The sequence below is a fragment of the Pezoporus wallicus genome, unplaced genomic scaffold (assembly GCF_028554395.1).
Source record: "Pezoporus wallicus isolate ANWC-B61680 ecotype Strahan unplaced genomic scaffold, APGP_CSIRO_Pwel_v1 contig_2132, whole genome shotgun sequence".
Taxonomy (NCBI): domain Eukaryota; kingdom Metazoa; phylum Chordata; class Aves; order Psittaciformes; family Psittacidae; genus Pezoporus; species Pezoporus wallicus.
In genome coordinates, this window is record NW_026637551.1 from 632,313 (window position 1) to 652,150 (window position 19,838).

General features: G+C 40.0%; 1 protein-coding gene across 15 annotated transcripts in view; it reads right to left on the reverse strand.

The window, feature by feature from the left end:
* Positions 1-10,327: 10,327 nt before the first annotated feature.
* MPDZ (multiple PDZ domain crumbs cell polarity complex component) overlaps positions 10,328-19,838 on the reverse strand; it is an 88,836-nt gene continuing 79,325 nt past the window's right edge. For 14 of the 15 annotated variants that reach the window (XM_057406247.1, XM_057406254.1, XM_057406252.1 and 11 more), the window contains 7 exons: positions 17,219-17,315; positions 16,521-16,564; positions 15,365-15,487; positions 14,355-14,459; positions 14,124-14,236; positions 12,783-12,906; positions 10,328-11,955 (listed from right to left, as the gene is read on the reverse strand). In XM_057406247.1, coding sequence (XP_057262230.1) covers positions 11,809-11,955; positions 12,783-12,906; positions 14,124-14,236; positions 14,355-14,459; positions 15,365-15,487; positions 16,521-16,564; positions 17,219-17,315 — 753 coding nt within the window. In that variant the 3' untranslated portion in view covers positions 10,328-11,808. The remainder of the gene's footprint in view (positions 11,956-12,782; positions 12,907-14,123; positions 14,237-14,354; positions 14,460-15,364; positions 15,488-16,520; positions 16,565-17,218; positions 17,316-19,838) is intronic. The other variant, XM_057406241.1, reaches the window with a different exon arrangement.

Genomic DNA, 19,838 nt, shown 5'->3' on the forward strand with positions numbered 1-19,838 from the left:
ACTGATTCTTAAGGACAGAGCACAGTTTCCCCAGGCTAGCTGTTGTCAGCAGAAATACCTAGGAAGGAAATTTCTTGACTTCTCTGATCCATCCATGCTTTAGATGCACTGCAAGCACTAGAAAATTGATTATACAGAGCACCAGAAACACAATGCAAAGCCTTCCTGCACCTCTCCTGAGACAGGATAGCATAACATGTGGCTTCTAAAGTTTTCAGTTGAATACCTTTGTTCATCCTCACTTCCTGGGTTGTCAGCAACCACATACACCACTACTCACATAATGTTTTACCATCTGTCTTCCACATACTTTCACCCTGCTTTTTTGGGAACCACATGGATTGTTGACAAGGATTCTGTCTTTTCCAGCTGCCATTTCTCCTCTGCCAAGCACATTTTCCTAATTAAATAATGCTGTACAGTGTACACAAGCAAACAATTGCCTACTCAATTTTGGCGCAACCAAGTTTAAGACCAAATTCACAGTAGAGAGGAAGTCGGCTTTAATAATCACTACTAAAATGTGTGAAGTGTGGGTTTGAGAATTGTTTTTGGTCAGCAAACCATATGATTTTATTGTGTGGTTGGCTTTCACGGAGATGGATGAACCTAGCTGAAGTTTTAATAAAAGGCACAACTTTTGTTACAAAATGGAGGGCCATCTCCCTATTTCTGACCCTTTTCCCTTTTTGATCCTTCCTCACAGATGAAGACTGCATTACCGATCATTTTGAGACCTCACTCAATTGAAGACATAGCTTCAAAGACAGCCTTAGCTGACTTTGGGAACTGACTACAATAAACAAGGAAGGATGTCTGGCTTCCCAAGACTTAGCAGCCAATAGGTTAAAGAAAGTTTGGCCCTTCAGCTCTTGATGTTGTTTTGTATCCTATTGCTTCTGATGCTTGCACATGTATCGTTCTCAGCTGGTCTTACCACTTCAACCTGCCTTTTAAGCTTTTAGCTACAGCAGTGTTCCTGGGATTTTGATCAATAGTTAATTCCCATGGCAAAAAGTGAATTAAGGAAAAATTTACCCATGGCAATTTAAGCAGTGCTGCATCTAAGTGAAGGCACACCCAATGCAAGTGAAACACCCTTTGAAGCCAAAAGGGGAACCAAATGCCTCAGGCCATTTTATCATCTGAGGTACACAGGTGTAAATATGAAAGGTCTCTGATGTAGATTAACAGGCGTCACAGGTATGTAAATTACCTGTTTGGCACACTATAGAACTTACTTGTTCTTAGATCTTAAAATATCCTGAAGTGTGACTTTACAACACAGAAAAAAACTTTTCTTAATTCCCTACAACAACTCCATGTCCTTCTAAAATAATAAGAAGAGAAATCTTGTAAGTACTTTAAAGATGAGAGTTTACTCACTTGGAAAAATCCTTATTTCAAGTTTCACTGTAGGTAAGAAATACTATCAGAACTCCAAAAGACTCCCAAAACTAAAGCACTAAACTGTCTTCTCATTTTTCCTAGGCTGCACTAGTGTAATCCTTTAGCTATCAGGAGTGGTATTTTAATTTTACATGTGTCTTTATGCTCTTCTCCTCTTGCAGTAACTGCGGCTCCTTCGCAAAGGAAAGCGTCCAAGAGCACGTACATTTAAAAACCACCAGTTAGAATTTGCGTGGCCAACTCAACTAAATTTTTCCACCTGCAGTAAGCTAAATACTTGTTGTCATTTACCCAAGCGTATGTGTTGCATCCCTTTGCTGTTACTTATGAATCTTCCCAGCTCAGGCCACATGTGGACTTCTAGGCACAACCTCACTACACCTCTGAACTTACATGAAAAAGATCCATAATGCATTGACAGCTGGTCCCCAAAACAAGGACTCTTCCCCCAAAAGAGCTATTGAATTACATAACTTTTAGCCTGCAAGGCACCATTCCCCCACACCACCCCATGAGGAAAAAGCTGCTGCAGAAAGGTTTCTGTGACTCTGCCATAGCCTACCTAAAAGTTTTTTCACACATGCACACAAACACACACAAACAGATTTTACCGGTCTCTTGGCCTTTTCACTCTCCAGCTGCAAGTTAATAGGTGTGAGAACAATGTCAATATGTGCCACTTTAAGAACAATCTTTTACGTAACCCAAATTAAAATTTAACAGGCAAACACTATTCAGTGTTTGCAGCCTTTTTCAGCTGGATCTGATAAGGCTCAGTTTTGCTGGAACTTGTTTTCAAAGCACTTACAAAAACAGCTTCCCTGCCACTCTCACTTGGAGCAAAACAAATCACGGAGCAAACCCTGTAAAATTTCCTGCATTTTGGAATGAAGTACAGTAGTAGCCTGGACATGCTTAGTATAGTTTTATATGTGCAATAAATAAATAAACAAACCCAAAAAGGGGTCGGAAGGATTTGCGGTACCACGTCAGTAGCCAATCTTGCTTTAGTTGCACACAATGCTAGTTCACATCCCAGTCCTGTAAGTAATTGCTTTGCTGGCCTGCCAGCTGCAAATAGCTGTCAACTAGTAAAGCATGCCTGAAGGAGGCTGGAAGTGTGATTGACAAATCTCACTCAGCTCTATGTTTGCATAACTGACTGTTATCATGAAGCAAGTTCAGCCCACCAAGCTGCAGCTGAGGAACTGGCATGGGAGGGAAAAGGATGGCTGCAAAATCTTCAGTGAGATGGTGGAGAAACAGATGATCAACCCTCAGTGCTGTTAAATCTCTTATCTTCTTTCAACATGCGCCTCTCACACACTGATGGGAAAAGGTGAATTTTCATAGAAAGCTGGTAGGTAATGACACTCTGCATGTACTGTAAGTGTAAGCAAGCCTCAAAAATAGCCTGTGCATCTCTTGGTAACATTCTGTAATTTCTTCAATAAACAGCTTACTGCCTGAAAGAGTTCACACATGCATCAGCCAAGTCCACTGAGAGCTCCTCTGAGCTTCTATCAATGGCAGCCAAGACTGCAGTCCTTGAAGTGCCTCTACCTAAGATGAAACATGCCTACTGTAAATAAGCTACTGTACAGTTCCATATTTCGGTATCAGCCTGTTTAATGTGCTTCAGAAGCAAGCAACAAGAGCCATATGCCCTGAGCTGATTATGTATTTGTCCTTCAAGACAAGCATTTAGGTGACATTACTTTAGGAGTTCAAGACCTTCAAACTTCAAATTTTACATCCCTGCCAAAAACTCTTGCAACATGTTATCAAAGTAGGATGTGGCATCTGGGCATATGAACCCCGTTAATAATTAACAGAAGAATCTGTGATCACTTATATGGTATTTTGAAACAAAAGTCAGGAATGCAGATTCCAGAGATTACCAAGTTTCTTACCTTGTACAGCATCATGCGTACATGTGTATATTCCTCAGGACTGCCAGAAAAACTTAATGAATGTGCAGATCAAAAGAACTTTGGTGCCTTCAATATACAGCTTACAAGAGGAGTGCAAAACCTACGAAAATGCACAGAACAAGCAGGCAGTTACCCATGCCTTTCTCCCAAAACGTTTCTGTGTTTCCTAATCCCTTAAAAGAAAAAATCACATAGGACTTCTTGAAAGGCTATCAGTAAGCAAGCAGAAGCTGTACTCTTACTGCTGTTCATAGCAGAGATTAAAAACATCAGTTCTTGGCTTCCCGCTGAGATGGTCAGTAATGATTTCTTCATTACCTGAAAATCTTCCTGCAATGCTAAAAAAGCCTTGCAATTTTGCAAAGCATAGAGTAAACTTCCAGCAAGTCACAGGCACAGATTACTTTTTACCCACTCTGCAAATTACTTTTGTTGAGGATATGTTTTTGGAGGCATAATTTTGGAAAGCATATATCCCTATGGATATTTTTAGAGGTGCATTCCTACTTCAATTTTAAAGTGTTCATTTTGTGCTGGCCACTATAAAACATTTTAGATTTAATGCACTTTTTTATTTTTTTTTAAGTTTGTGGCCTTCAATAAAGATGAAAAATAATAATAAGAGGGCTGGAGTAGGATAACTTCATGCTACTTCTCTGTATTTTTGGCTCAGGAATACATCAGTGTAGACATTTTAAATACACCAGAGTTTTTCCTGATTGAACAATTTCCATTAGGCTGCTGATCACAGCTGAACACCATCGACGGAGTCCAGTGGTTGTTAGTTCTGGAATGCTGAAGTTCGTTTAAATCTTCGCAACCCATGCTGTTTGCGACTTACTTTGATTCCCTAGTGCTATCTAGTGGCTAGTACTGAAAATGATTAATGCATAGAAATGCAGCTGCGCAGAAGACGGCACCTATGGAAAAATCTAGGGTCCTCTTCCGTGGCTAGTATGAGCTCGAGGTGTGCATGTGGGTCTGGATACTGCAGACAAATAGCCTCTCCCACAAACCTTCAGCACGTGAAAGCTCCCAGGCTAAAGTGCCTAAGCTGAAACCAGCACCCGGCCGCTTTTTGTTTTGAAATACCAAAGAAACACTCATGCAGGCAGCATTATCTTGATTGCTGGTGGCCACCTCCAAGCCTATTTATGCCTAAATGGGTAAGCAGTTCCCCTCTCCTGCTCCCGTTCACTTCTGTAGTTGAAACTTGGTGCCTGGAAGTATCTGCAGGCAAATAGCTCTTACACAGTACTGTTCCCCAAATTGCACATGTACAGAAAGCCTCTGACATGCTCCCCTCACCCCTATTCAACCCAGCACAACACAACCAAATCAGAGGAAACAGTAGCAGGGAAAATGCAGGCAGAAATGGTTCAGCTGCTGGCTAAATAAATAGCTTTGAAAAGTCTCTGACTTTTTTGGGTGGGAAAAAAAAGAGGACACGAAATGACAGTAAACTGAATTATTTCTACTAAATGCTAATATTCCATAAATCTGCACTTAAAGACAAAGGTCAATTTATGTAGTGACTGCCATAAGAAAAGTAAAGGCCTTTTTCCAGAAGGAAAGAGGCTATATACATAGAATTCTAATGGTCAGCTGCCATTTGACAGGAACAAGAACCAAACTGTTCGTAGGGAGATAAGGCAGAGACTGGAAAGAGAGCGTGCTTAGTCACAATAGGAAATTCAGCTCAGTCCAGGAGGTTCCCACCTTGTCTTAAGCAATTAACTTTTCTTTCCGGGACAGATTTATACTTACTGCAAAGGCTTTGTTAGACACAAAATTTAACACAAAGGCAATCACTGCTGTCATTCAGTGTTGTGAAAGGGCCTGTAAAAGCTTCATCAGCAGACTTTGTCCACTGGTATGTGGAGTTATTAGCACACATACTTGGTTAGAATAACCTCTGACTCAACATTAACAATACATTTGAGCAGATTACTTACTCAGTATGTATATGCTCAAAACCAGCAGTATATGAGAGAACTGGAGATAAAGATAGAACAAATGCAGGTCCTTTCCACTATCTTTAAAGCCAAGACACTGAAGGCTACATCTTAGGGAAAAAACCACAACCAACCAACCAAACAAGCAGGCTGTGATTTCTAGGACTGCAAATGAAATTTGTCAGGTTTGTCATACACACATGTATACCGACTGAGGAGAGCCCAGTAGACATCAATCCCATCAGGGAGTGACCCTGGATCCCACTGTGCCCAGGGGTGGGTTTCTGACCACCACACCTCTCAGACAGGCAAGTCTGTCAGGAACAGCATCAAAGCTTTTGTCTGGCTAGGACTTAAACCTCAGAATTTCTCATACAGACAGAAACCTATAGCTGTTCTTCAAAAATAGTGCTGGACCTTGTCTTCCATTAAGGCATGACTTGCAAGTGAAATGGTAGATCCTAAGCCTTTTCTTTACAGGAACTTTTCCAGGACATGGGATTCAAGCAGTGAACTGTCTAGGTGAATACAAAAGGAAACTGCGGATGCGGCTCACATTACCCAGCATTTAAGATGACTGTGAAACAACACTAATCTACTACATTAAATATGTCTCTTACCCCATTTAATCTGCAACTACTGAAAATGAAGTCTCCAGCCCAGGTACTATATTTGGAGTTGCTTGGACTCCCTAGAAGAATTCTAACATTAAGAGTGACATTTTCCTTCACTACTTGTATTTGTATATATTCATCAAAACTAAGGAAAATGTGGGGTTTTTTCTTCATTCCAAGATTGTTAGAAGAATAACACCTTATTAGCCCTTTGCAGGCTTTACACTTGGGAAAAGGTATAAAATCTGGAAAATAAGAGTTGGTGTGGACTTACCAAAAAAAGCACTACAAAAATAAGAATACATCACTTCTTTCTTCTGCTCTTGGTGACAGTAACAAAGGCTAATGCTTTCCCCATATGACAATCTTTATTATCACTTGCCCTCAGTGGTTCCTGTCACAAACAGGAATTCCAGTGACATTTGCTGCTTTAGCCATTAGGATTATATTGATATTTATGTAACTCATCTGCAACACTGACCTTTCTACTCCCAACAGACATATTCACATTTAACATTGAGTAACAAACTTTTTTAAGCCACAACAAAACGTGTATGGCTTTGAGTTTCAGACAAAGATTCTCCCAAAACAGAGAATAACTAATTTCTTGTTAAATACCCAAGATGCTGCTCCCATTGCTTTTTGTAAAATCCCCAAAAATGTGAGACTTCGAAGCACTGGGCGTGGTGGCTATACATCCTTGTGATGAGAAGGTACTTGAAAATTACAGCCTGCAAAGACCTTTAATATGCCTCAGCCTAAGTGCTTGTAGATGTGCCCAAACAGAAACCCAAGCTCCCTTATTTCCATCTGGTGTGCAGTGTGGAAACCTGATAAAGCATCCTGCAAATGTAGCCTGTGGCCTCAGACTTCCCAGTCCTGATATTGCGCAATCTATGAAAACACACCAAATTGCAACACACTGTTGTTGACCACTGCTGAGAGTCTTAAAAAGGTATCCCACGTCCCATGGAAATACTCATGTAGAACATTCCCTTTTAGCTATAATGTTAACCTTGCTCAGTCCAAATATACTCTTAAACAAACTGAACTACACTTTACAAAGTGTAAACTATTAAACTGCCAAAAGCTGAAATAACAGAAAACAGTAAGCGCTGAAAAATTCAAAGCCACCCATCTTAGTAAAAAATCTTTCACTTGTGTATCCCTGAGTAAATTGGACATCTAACTGCTAGCACTTTAAATATATAACGTCACACTCTCAGCTGAGAACACAGATAATGTTTATTGTATGTGATTCAAACATTATCTTTTTGTAATATATAGGTATCTAAAAGTTACATATTTTAAACTACATATTTGAAGGTCAAATACAATGGACTGACCAGAAAGTAGCTTGATGAGAAAGACTAAGTGTAAGCCTGCTTGGTTCACTTTCTGAAAACAATTTGCTGCTGTAATTTAACAAAAAATCTTGTTGAAAATTAGTAATACATCTGCAACTGAGATGTATGCAGATTTCAGGATTAGTAGCTTTTCAGAAATTATTCTCCTTTCTACTGAAATAAGGGAAGAAACATTTTTTTCCGCCCATTTCATGTCGTCATTTTCACTGAGAGTAGATATTACCACAGGAGAATGAAAACATGGAAAAGTTAAGAACCTCAACCTATTTAAGCATCATCTTGCATTAGCAGGTATACTACTATTAAGTGTTTGAAATTAATCAGTCTAACACATAACTCTGCAACAATGGCTATGAACTAAAATGCATTAAAATCAAGATCTACACAGCTGTTGAGGAAGATACGTGATCTGCAATTCAGAGAGAAATAAAAACAGCTTTTATATACACTGCAAGTGTTGAACATGCCAAGGACAACAGTGTTCACAGTTTTAATATCATTTGTAAAGGAAGCGAAATTTTTCATCTATTCTTAGTAGATTCATGTGGTGCCTAAGACAGAAGTGTTCCTTACACGTGAATATTTTACATGCATCAAAGAATTTGCTCTAAAAAGCAAGAAAAAGATGTGTATGGGAAACCACTACCAGCAACTTTCCAATGTCACTCTCACTTTAAGGCTTTCTTTGAAAACTACTAATGAAAATACTAAGTTCCTCCACATTCCTTCCAAGTCTGTCAATAAAGCAAAATGTCTCTTTGCCAATTTAGAACAAAGATGACATCTTATTTTTTGTTGTTGTTGGTTGGTTGATTGGGGTTTTTTGTTGACTTTTTTTTCTTTAGGATAGTACATGTCTAGGTCTACAGAATATGTAGCTGCCTTTTTCTTTAAAGAGGCTGGATATAGAGTGAAGGGGAAGGATACTCAATGGCCACTAAATTATACCCACTCTAGCAATTGAGAATTACAATACCACTGTTACCATAAAACTCAGAAGCAGAATCCAGCAGAGGACTGAATAGGAAAGCAGCTGTGCCAATGATACCTGCTTACTGCCAAGAAATGAAATATGTGTATACCCATGAACCAGCTGTCTTCTGTCCAGATCCATGCTTACAAAGTTCCAATCTTTTTCATCAGTACCACTCTAAGATTACCAGCATTGAACAGCTGAGAGGTAAGCAGAGTTAAAAGAAAGGACTAGGTATCTGAACAAACAATGGCCTGGAATCTTTAAGTTACCAGGCCCTTCAGCTCCAACACTGTCAAGTCCCATAGTTAACACAGTCACATGTTAAAAATGTAACCAAAACCAGAAGACCTGGTTAGAACTGGGGACATAGTACCCATCACTTCACATGAGTAACCCCTGTGATATGAGAATTGTGCTGATGACCAAATGATAAAGTAAATCAAACATCCTAAGCCTGCAAAGTGTATTACCCTCCATGGTCCACTGCATGACAGCCACTAAGCAGTGGTCATGAAATAGCTTTCCTGGCATTGGGCTTCAGTGAGATCCTGTGCTCTTGAAGCAGCAGCATGGGTCACAGCTCCGTGGGACACATCGTCCTGGGACACAAAGTCCCAGGCTCCGTGGCTCATTGATTTGATTCCTCATGGCAAGTCCCATGCCCAGAAGAATGCTTTTTAAACAGACTGAGTAATGCTGTCTGTTTCAAAAGGCAAAGCAGCTTCATATTAATTGCTAGATAATTTTGATATCTGGTCTCATGCTAAGAGTTTGCAAGCGAATATAAAATCTCAAAATCCAAATAAAGCAATTTTTAGCTGATGCTTTAAGGTTCACATAAAGAATAATGCCTTTTCTTAATTGTTCTAAGTAAATCTTTCATGACAGAATGAACAATGCAAGCATGCCATTGTAAAGCAACCAGAAACACACCTGCAACTTTACTTTTTCATCATAACAGTTTGGAATTTATTCACTCAAAACTTCCATTTAGACAGAACAGCAGTAATAAAATATCTGTACACTACTTCTGTTACAAATATAGATACTATTTAAGATGACTTTACATACTCTAATGTAGGCATTTTTCACTCTAACCAAGGAATAAGTATAGAAAAACAATTCCGTAACAACAGCATCTAGTAATGGTACCATCTGTTTTCTTTCATCTTACCCTACCACAGTGTAACTTCTGAAATAGTTAAAAAGACAAAGAGGGTGGTTTATTTAGTTAATTCATTTAGACATAACTATCAATCTGTTAATACTATTTCAAATACATTCCTAATGCTGCTTTTAGTGTCCCAGTAAAACAAATGCTAGTCTTTTGTGTCTCCTCCTAATAACAGCCTGAGCATTCCCTGCATTTTCACTTCAGGTTTCTCTTAAATGACAACTGACACGGTGGCCTTCTTGCTACAGATTTATTTTTGCTAATTAACACAAAGGTTATTGCTGGTAATTACAAATCTCCCTCAAAAGACTTAGAAAATTTTTCTGCAGGAAGGTAAATCATAGGCAAAGTGCACTTTATCTGCTAGATTCCTAAGAGCCAGTTTAAAGTAGAAGAGGCAAAGGCAGGCTACAATCAGTTAAGGGTTTGGATAAAGTCTCATTGGAGACCCCAGCTTAGGAAATTGAGTTCATAAATTTATTGACCACACTGCTTGTCAAACAACTGCTCCATGGACTAAACACTGTCTTGTATTTGTTCCTTTAAAATGAAATCTGAGGGCCCAAACCAGTATTTGTAGCCCTCATATATCCTCTTCTGCTTAATGATGATACATAAAGACCTTCACTGCTGTCTCACTACTTGTCGTGGTTTAAACCCAGTCAGGTAACTTGTTCACTCACTCTCCCCCTTCTTTCCCTCCCCCTACTCCCGGAGGGACAGAGAGGAGAATCGAAAAGAATGCAACTCCCACAGGTTGAGATAAGAACAGTCCAGTAACTAAGGTGTAACACAAATCACTACTGCTACCACCAATAATAATAACGATAAAGGAAATAACAAGGGAAGAGAATACAACACCTCACCACCAACCGATAACTCCTCTACCATGGAAATTTTCAGCATTTACCTACCCTCAGCTCCTGGTTTTAGGTCTCCTCAGTCGAAGGAGGACCTGACCTTTGCTGCTACTGGTAACTGCTCTAACACTGTAACATCAACTTCTTCCAACTTGGCTTAACCAACATCCACAAGCTAAGTAAACCTGCCCTCAGAGGTTTGTTTGTGGCTCTGATTCAAGTAGCTTACATGAAACACATTGGAAAAGGATAACTTTCTCTTCTAGAGAAGACCGAGAGGAAATCTTATTAATATATTTAAATATCTCAAAGGTAGGTGCCAGGATGATGGTGCCAGACTCTTTCCAGTGGTGCCCAGTGACAGGACATGGAGCAATGGCCATAACCTAAAACACAAGAAGTTTCACCTCAACATGAGGAAGAACTTCTTTCATAGAGGGTAGCAGAGCACTGGAAGAGGCTGCCCAGGGGGGTCATGGAGTCTCCTTCTCTGGAGACATTTAAAACCCACCTGGATGTGTTCCTGTGTAACCTGCTGGTGGCCCTGCCATGGCAGGGTGGTTGGACTGGATAATCTCCTGAGGTCCCTTACAACGCTAATGATTCTGTGATTCCCTTACACATCTTTCACATTGGAAAGGTTGCTTTCACATCCATATAGGCTAAAAACACTACTATTATAAAAGAATTCTAGTTGTTCTAATACTGCAATTGCTACACACTCTCATTCACCAGGAGTAGCTTCCTGTAGCAAATGGATTTTTCAGCCTTGAGGACAAGTGCTCTCCTTTCAAAACAAACACACATACACCCCTGCCTCAAACAAAAGAAAACCCCAAACAAACTAGAAACCAAAAACCTCAAACCTAAGCCAAACTAAAACACAGTTTTATTTTTATTTTGGACACACCATGGCTTATGAAATTTAAATACACAGAAAAAAAAAACTACCCAAGCCACCCACTCAGGTCCTCCCACTTGAGCATTGTGAAATAACACAAATAACCACCTAAATCCATTAATAATCTGCCTCCAGACTACATACTATTTCTTCTTTTTGTAGAGTTTGATATTTTGTTATTTCTTCAATAACCTTTTTTCTGTTTTCTGACTATGGCCACTCATGCCACCCCCTTGTTGACTTTATCATTTTTCCAACATATTTCAAATATCCAAAGCTTCTTAGCAGAACATTCCAGTTTTGCTGTGTGGTTATTAATGCAAACATTCCTTTTTTTTTTTTTTCCCCTGGTGACTTAGAAGCATTCAGTATAACAGTAATAGGAAAAATATCCATGTCTTTACATAGCTGACATAACTTCATCCCAGTGGCTTGACAGTAAGAGAAATACTTCTATTGTATACAAAAATATGGTTAAATGTTGTTATTCTTCAGTGTTGTAACACAGTTCTGTGAAGCTGAAAAAGCAAGAAGGCTATATAAACTTTTCCATTCTCTTTGCTATGTGGAGTGTAAATAACATAGTCTTACTGACCCTACCCCTTCAGGTAGCCAGTTCACGACAAAACAGTCAAAGTGACTGTTCCTTTTGTCCTTTTCAGAATAGCAACAGCTTCCTCGTGAGTCACCCCTTCTAAACTCTGCCCATTCACAGCAATGATTTGATCCCCTCTCTTCAGGCGTCCATCTTCTGCTGCTGCACCCTGAAATGATACAACATTTAACTGCAGACCCATGCATTTCTTTTTCTCCCTTTGGTCTGAGTAAGATGGGCTCTGTACACAAAACCCCTTAAAGCTTTTTAAATTTCAATGATTCAAATACAGTCAACTGTAGTACAGCCTGCTACTGTTGTAGTATGCCCTGCCTTCTCTAAGTTTCACAACATTTAGAAATCAGACCTGTAGGACTTTTTGTTCTCTTAACCATGTTCGCCCAGCCAGTGTAACAATTAAACTCCACTATCACAGAAGTAAGATTTTCTGGACCTGAAGAAGTTTTCAGCAATTTGTATAAGGAATAATCAAAATTTAGCTCTGCACTTTGATTTATTATAAAAGATTGGGATTCTTGATTCCAGTTTTCTTTGACTCAAGGCTGTTTCCTAGGACAGTCCAATCTATCAGTACCTGAACTTTTCCAAAGGTCCAGACCTGAGCTTAATTATTTCATCTTGGTCTATCCTTCAGACTCTGAGTCAAAATAAACAAAAAAGTACCTTCTACTACCTGAAGAAAATACACTCTAAACATATGGCAAGCGGGCTGTTTTTCTAAGTATGTGCACAATTTCATTTTGGAGAGCTGAAGAAGACTACCATATGCAGTCACATGCTTTTGGAAATTCTGAATCTTCCTAAGGCTATAGCATTCAAATGCTGCAAGCACATTCTGACCAGCATTTGCGCCAAGGAAGAAACGCTGTGAGAAACTAACAATCCTTTGGCTTCAAACTCAAGCCATTCTTTAGGATAACGGTTGCTATGAACTAAGTAATAAATTGACTGAACAAATTTAAAGTTTACACTTACCTTTGCAAACACTGTCTTCACATAAATAGGTAAGTCTCCATGGGGACTGCCATAACCACCCACAATACTAAAGCCTAGGCCATCTGGTCCTCTATCCAGAGTAATGGTCTTGTACTGAGGAGGTCTAAGAAAAGGAAGAAGAGTATTGCAATGTTGGCTGAACTTACGACTTAATCTGTAGAATGGTCAACAACAAAACCAAAAAAAATTTCAAGTTAAGCAATATATTTGCTGGCAGTGTTCAAGGCCAGGCGAGACGGGGCTTTGAGCAACCTGCTCTAGTGAAGGTGTCCCTGCCAATGGCAGGGGGGGTCGAACTGGGTGACCTTTAAGGTCCCTTGCAACCCAAACTATTCTATGATTCTATGACTCTATTCCACTATCACTACAAATGCTTTTATTATAATGAATTGGCTTCTTTAGTTAATGTAAAACACTGTAACTGTCTAATGCCCTCATTATTACTCAAAGATAGCTATTTCAAACACCTCTTCCACCCAGCTCAGGGCACAGTTACAAGTGCAATGTCCCACTAAGACTGCTTAGTAGCGAAGTAAAGACGAAAACCTGTAACCCAATTCCTTGTAACAAAAAGCTACTTTAAAAATCCTGTAACTCATTACACACCCTAAAAACCATCTAAAATTAGCCCAATGGTTTATTCTGTAAGGTGTAATTGCTTCCCTCTTCCTTTAATATATGAATGCATATTTCTATATGTGTTCATACAGACTATTTATAGGTATATTTCCCCACATATACTTTAAGAAATTTTGAAGTTCAATCTTTTGAAATACATCTATGTGGCTATAAAACCCCTTTCCCTCTTTCCCTAATTCTAGAAGAATAATGCCTCAGATTTACAACTGAGTTTGAGTCAAAACTTGTTTTCATAGCTGTGCCTTGCAGTATACCACAAGCAGTGTATCTTGTATACCAGGAAAATCTGACACTCTTGACAGCCCATTGTTAGAAAGCATATTATGGAAACACACACAGCACTGTGGAAAAGGCCTTGCTATTTAAGTCTGAGAAAAAAAAAACACCATTTTGGGTGTATCAGTTAATCCCAGCTACGAAGGCCAAGTGAAACAAGAGACTGTATTTACAGAGAAGAAATCAAATCAGAAGTCTACAACGGAGCAAAATAAAGCAGCACAGCAAATGATATCACAAAGAATGCAGAAGAGGATCTATGGCCTACAGGGCCCATGTATATCAAATGTGTAAGTAATGATTAAGTTAAGTCATCCATAATTTGCTAGAATTTTTAAGTTTTTCCAGGCTGAGTTCCACCTAAAATAACACGTTACAGAGGTTGCATATTCTATAATTACTGACCCTAACTCGTCCTGAAAAATGCTGGTTGAAGTTAGTCCTGCAAATGAAAGACTGGACGTAGGTGGATCCTGCTGATGACCAGTTACGACACTCACTTCTCCTCCAGCTACAACCTAGGAACAGAGTTTGGAAACGAGTAAAATGAGAATGCTGACACTAAAATAATTCATTGTAGCAGCTGGCAAAACTGTATTCAGAAAATACTTCAAATGTCACTGAAGATTTTTTTACCTGCAACTCAATAGTGCCTGAAGCATTCTTTAGGAGACTAACAGCTTGGGAGTGAGTCATGCCCTCTGTAGATGTTCCACAGATGCTAACAATCCTGTCCCCAACCTGCAGAAGAAAGTGTAGAAAATCTAGCTAACAATAACTTTCATTACATAGATTTATCAGGTTCTTTCAATAATAGCAGATCTGTGCATTTGTATTTTGCCCAATTTTATTAGTGATACACTGCAGGAAGAAAGAAATCAGCAACTGTTCACGGTACATTTTCTCTTGAAGGCAGATCATCTTTGAACTACATAATGACCCATTGCAAAGGCAGAAAATTCAATATCACATTTAGCAAATTATACTGGTTTAGTGTATTCAGTGTAAAAAAGTAATTATGCTTTACAGAACTGATCCTAAAAACTAGAAATATACAGCATGTAAAAAAGACATGAATTTTGAATGTCATCTAACTGAAGTGGCAAATTATAACAGATTGTATGTTTGAATTCATCATGAAATAACACTGTCCATTTTCAATGGAGCATGAGTCAAATTCAACTACATATAGTGTCGACTGAATACAGTATGCATGTAAGTGCTGTACGACAGAAGACCCCCCACTTTAACTCAGAACCTAAAAAGTACCAAGACAGATAAGCATGGAAAACATGAGAGATAAAACAGATTACATACACACAGACCGCCATGCTCACCAGCAGAGCTCACTTACAGAATCCATCACTCTGAACTACGCTCTTTACTTTTAATTTTCATAAGCTGACTACCTCTGTTATCCAAAATTGCTAACATGGCAAGAGGTAATTGCTGAAAGGTAACTAACTTGGGGAAGGAAGCCCTAAAGCAATCCAAGTTCCCTTTTCATCAATCCAAATGGCAGAAATTCTTGTCACAGCCAGAAGCACTTATGACTACATCATTAAACTGCTAACATATTGCCTGCCTAACGCAATTACTGTGCATTACCCATGCAATCTTTACAACCTTCCTAACAATTAACTTACTCTGAGTTTCTGAGTCTGAGCTGCAACTCCATTCGGGTGCATCATGGCAATAAATATAGGAACATCCCCAAGAGGACTTCCTACACCTCCAGCAATGCTCACTCCTAGTGAATCTGCAGGGCCCTGTTATCATAATTAAAAAAAATTAGATTTTTTGGGAAAGAAAAACACATGCAGAGACTTCTAAGCTTATCTCAAATAATTACAAAAGCCCCTATATTATGAAAATTATAACTCCAATGTCTCAAACTATTTTTTAAGCTTAACCATTTCATATCATTTTGAGAAGTGCAGAGAGCGCGTTTCTTCCCATGTTAGGTGACAATCTGCTGACTTAGGTGTAGGTTTTATCTTAACTAAATAATTACAGGATCCAGTGTCAGACCTTTACTGTCAGCACAGAAAGTATGGGCAAGGAAAACTGGACAGGAGGAATTGGTTGTCCTTAATATTGTCTGTATCAATCTCATGCTACAAACTTCCCGAAGACTAATCTTTATGCTCCCCCTAGTGTCCTATTATTGAAGAACAGTACAACACCCTACCTAACTGCAAAAACTGCTTTTGTAAGCTAGTATTTGCAGATTCTACTGTAAAAAGAGAATGCCTAAATATAACACATGTAATCAAGTTAACTAGATGCTGGGTAAAGTCAAATCAATATAAATATTTTGAACAATCAGAAACAGTCTGATCCCATGATCCTGTAAATAAGGAAGTTGACCGAATTTCACATTTGAAAACTTGGCAGCTGTCGTGTAAGAGCCTAAAAATTAAAAATACGTATATAAAAAAAAAGAAATACCAAACAATAGGCTTGCAACTTTGTTACAGTTCTCCTCATTTCACTAAAACAGTTTGGATATAACTCAGTCTCGTAATGGTAAAACTAGGTCCTATTATCTCTTACTAGTCTTTCCTCCTTTTGCTTTCAGGTCACAGAATGTGATAGCATAGATCACACTGCTTTTACATAAACCTATAGGCAGTGGAGATCATAGAGTGTTGACCTGAAAAGATAGCCAAATGAATAAGGCATATCAATTCCTCTCTCAAAACAACTAACAGGGCCAGACTTCTTCCTTTCTGTAAACACACCTACCGACAACAATCTACAAAACCTGCTGCTGATATACCACTTCATTCTGTAACTTACCTTTTTTATTTCAACTGTTCTTAGTCCCTGTATTTCAGAAGCTGCTGTCAATGAATTAAAGAAGAAAAAAAAAAAAAGTTAAAACTAGCATTTTTAAGAAGTTTTAACATGACAGTTATTCAAACCACAATAATGATTCTAACGTTCTGCTGGTCTACTGCACACATTTTATAAGCAGATTTTGAAAGTGGCTGTCATTAAATTAATAGGATTGAAATGCTTCCAGAATGGGTGAAAGTAGTCATTCCATTCTCTCAATTTAAATACCTTTCGGAATAACACTGTTGTGCATGCTAGAATTGAATATAAAAAAAAACATCATTTGCTAATAGTACTTTTGCCCAAAGTAACTTTGTTCTAAATTTGAGCATGAGACGGCTATTCCATATCTAGTATAATTTATACAGTATCTGGATTTCTATGAATGAGACAGCATGACTGAAGACATATGTAGACTAAATAAAAATTATGACAAATTCTGAATATCTACATTTCTGGTATAAGAAACTGACAATTTATAAAAAAATTACTCAAAGATATATATGACCCACTGTGCAATAACCACCCCTGCAGCACTTTTATGACTAACAAATCACTTTCAGGCTTACAGCACATAATGATAACATTTTAGGGAAAGTGAAAGATCTCAGCTCTCAGTTCACATGTATAAAATACTGAAATCACCAAAGAAACCTTACTGGTATTCTTCTTTAGACCACTTTCAGAGACCTCAGGTGCACTGGACCCAGAAACCGGGAAAGTGAAGGATGAGAGACTGCTGCTTCCTTCACTGACCTAAACACAGTGTTACACAGCGATTAGAGAAAAGCTTCACAGAATCACAGAATCCTAAGGGTTGGAAGGGACCTCAAAAGATCATCTAGTCCAACCCTCCTGCAAGAGCAAGGTAACCTAGAGTACATCACACAGGAACTTGTCCAGGTGGGCCTTGAATATCTCCAATGTAGCAGACTCCACAACCCCCCTGGGCAACCTGTTCCAGTGATCTGTCACTCTCACAGTAAAGAAATTTTTCCTGATGTTCACATGAAACCTCCTATGCTCCAGTTTACACCCACTGCCCCTTGTCCTATCACTGGACATCACTGAAAAAAACCTAGCTCCATCATCCTGACACTCACCCTTTACATATCTGTAAACATTGATGAGGTCACCCCTCAGTCTCCTCTTCTCCAAGCTAAAGAGTCCCAGCTCCCTCAGCCTCTCCTCATAAGAGAGGTATTCCATTCCCTTAATCATCTTCGTAGCTCTGCGCTGGACTCTCTCCAGCAGGTCCCTGTCCTTCTTGAACTGTGGGGCCCAGAACTGCACACAGTATTCCAGATGCGGCCTCACCAAGGCAGAGTAGAGGGGGAGGAGAACCTCTCTTGACCTACTAACCACACCCTTTCTAATGCACCCTAGGATGCCATTGGCCTTCTTGGCCACAAGGACACATTGTTGGCTCATGGTCATCCTCCTATCCACCAGGACCCCCAGGTCTCTTTCCCCTTCACTACTGTCCAGCAGGTCAGCCCCCAACCTGTACTGGTACATGGGGCTGTTCTTCCCCAGATGCAAGACTCTACACTTGCCCTTGTTGAATTTCATCAAGTTCCTCTCCACCCAACTCTCCAGCCTGTCCAGGTCTCGCTGAATGGCAACACAGCCCTCTGGTGTGTCAGCCACTCCTCCCAGTTTAGTATCATCAGCAAACTTGCTGAGGGTACATTCAGGTCCCTCATCCAGGTCGTTGATGAAAATATTAAACAGCACTGGTCCCAGCACCGAGCCCTGAGGGACTCCACTAGTCACAGACCTCCAGCTAGATTCTGCCCCATTGACCACAGCTCTCTGCCTTCTTCCTTCCAACCAGTTCTTGATCCACCTCACTACCTGATCATCAAGCCCACACTTCCTTAGCTTATCTATGAGGATGCTGTGGGAGACAGTATCAAATGCCTTACTGAAATCAAGAAAAACCACATCTACCACTCTACCATCATCCATCCACCTAGTTACTTGCTCATAGAAGGCTATAAGGTTGGTCAAACATGACTTCCCCTTGGTAAAGCCATGTTGGCTGCTCTTAATGACACCCTCATCCTTGATATGCCTAGAGATCGTGTCAAGAATAAGTTGTTCCATCACCTTTCCAGGGATGGAGGTAAGGCTGACCAGTCTATAATTACTCGGGTCCTCCTTCTTTCCCTTCTTATAGACCAGCGTGACATTTGCCATCCTCCAATCCTCAGGCACCTCACCTGTTTCCCACGACTTACCCAGGATGATGGAGAGTGGCTCAGCAATGACCTCCGCCAGCTCCCTCAGCACCCACGGGTGTATTCCATCCGGACCCATCGATTTGTAGATGTCCAGATTACTTAACTGATCCCTAACCCAATCCTCATCTACCAAAGCAAACTCCTCCTTTATCCTGACTCCTTCCGGGGCTATAGGAATCTGGGTCCCCCGGGGAGAGTCTGCAGGAGTAAAGACAGAGGCAAAGAAGGCATTCAACACCTCTGCCTTCTTTATATCCTCTGCCTCCAGGGCACCCACCTCATTCAGCAGTGGGCCTATACTGCTTCTTGTGTTAGTTTTATTCGCTATGTATTTGAAGAAGCCCTTTCTATTGTCCTTGACCTGATTTGCCAGATTAAGTTCCAAGGAGGCCTTAGCTGTCCTAATTGCTTCCTTACATCTTCTAACAGCTGTCCTATATTCCTCCCAAGTGGCCAGCCCCTCCTTCCATAATCCATAGATTCTCTTTTTCCGTACGAGTTTGCCCAGCAATTCCTTGTTTAACCATGCTGGTCTCCTGGCTCCCCTACTTGACTTCCTACTCATTGGGACACTGATCCTGAGCTTTGAAGAAGTGGTTCTTGAATGCTGACCAACTATCTTGACCCCCTTTACCACCTAGTACCCTTTGCCATGATACTTCCCTTAGCAATTGAATGAAGAGGCCAAAGTTGGCCCTTCGGAAATCCAGAAATGTGGCCTTGCTAGGTATTCTATTCCTCCCACACAAGATCCTAAACTCCACCGTCTCATGGTCACTGCAGCCCAGGCTGCCACTGACCGTCACGACTTCAACCAGACCCTCCTTGTTGGTGAGTACTAGATCCAGCAGCGCTCCTCTCCTAGTTGGTTCGTCCACCATTTGCATTAAGAAGTTATCATCAACGCACTGGAGGAACCTCCTAGACTGTGAACGATTGGCTGTGTAAGTCTTCCAGCAAACATCGGGGTAGTTAAAATCCCCATAAGGACCAAGGCATGTAGTCGTGAGGCTGCTTTCAATTGCCTGTAGAA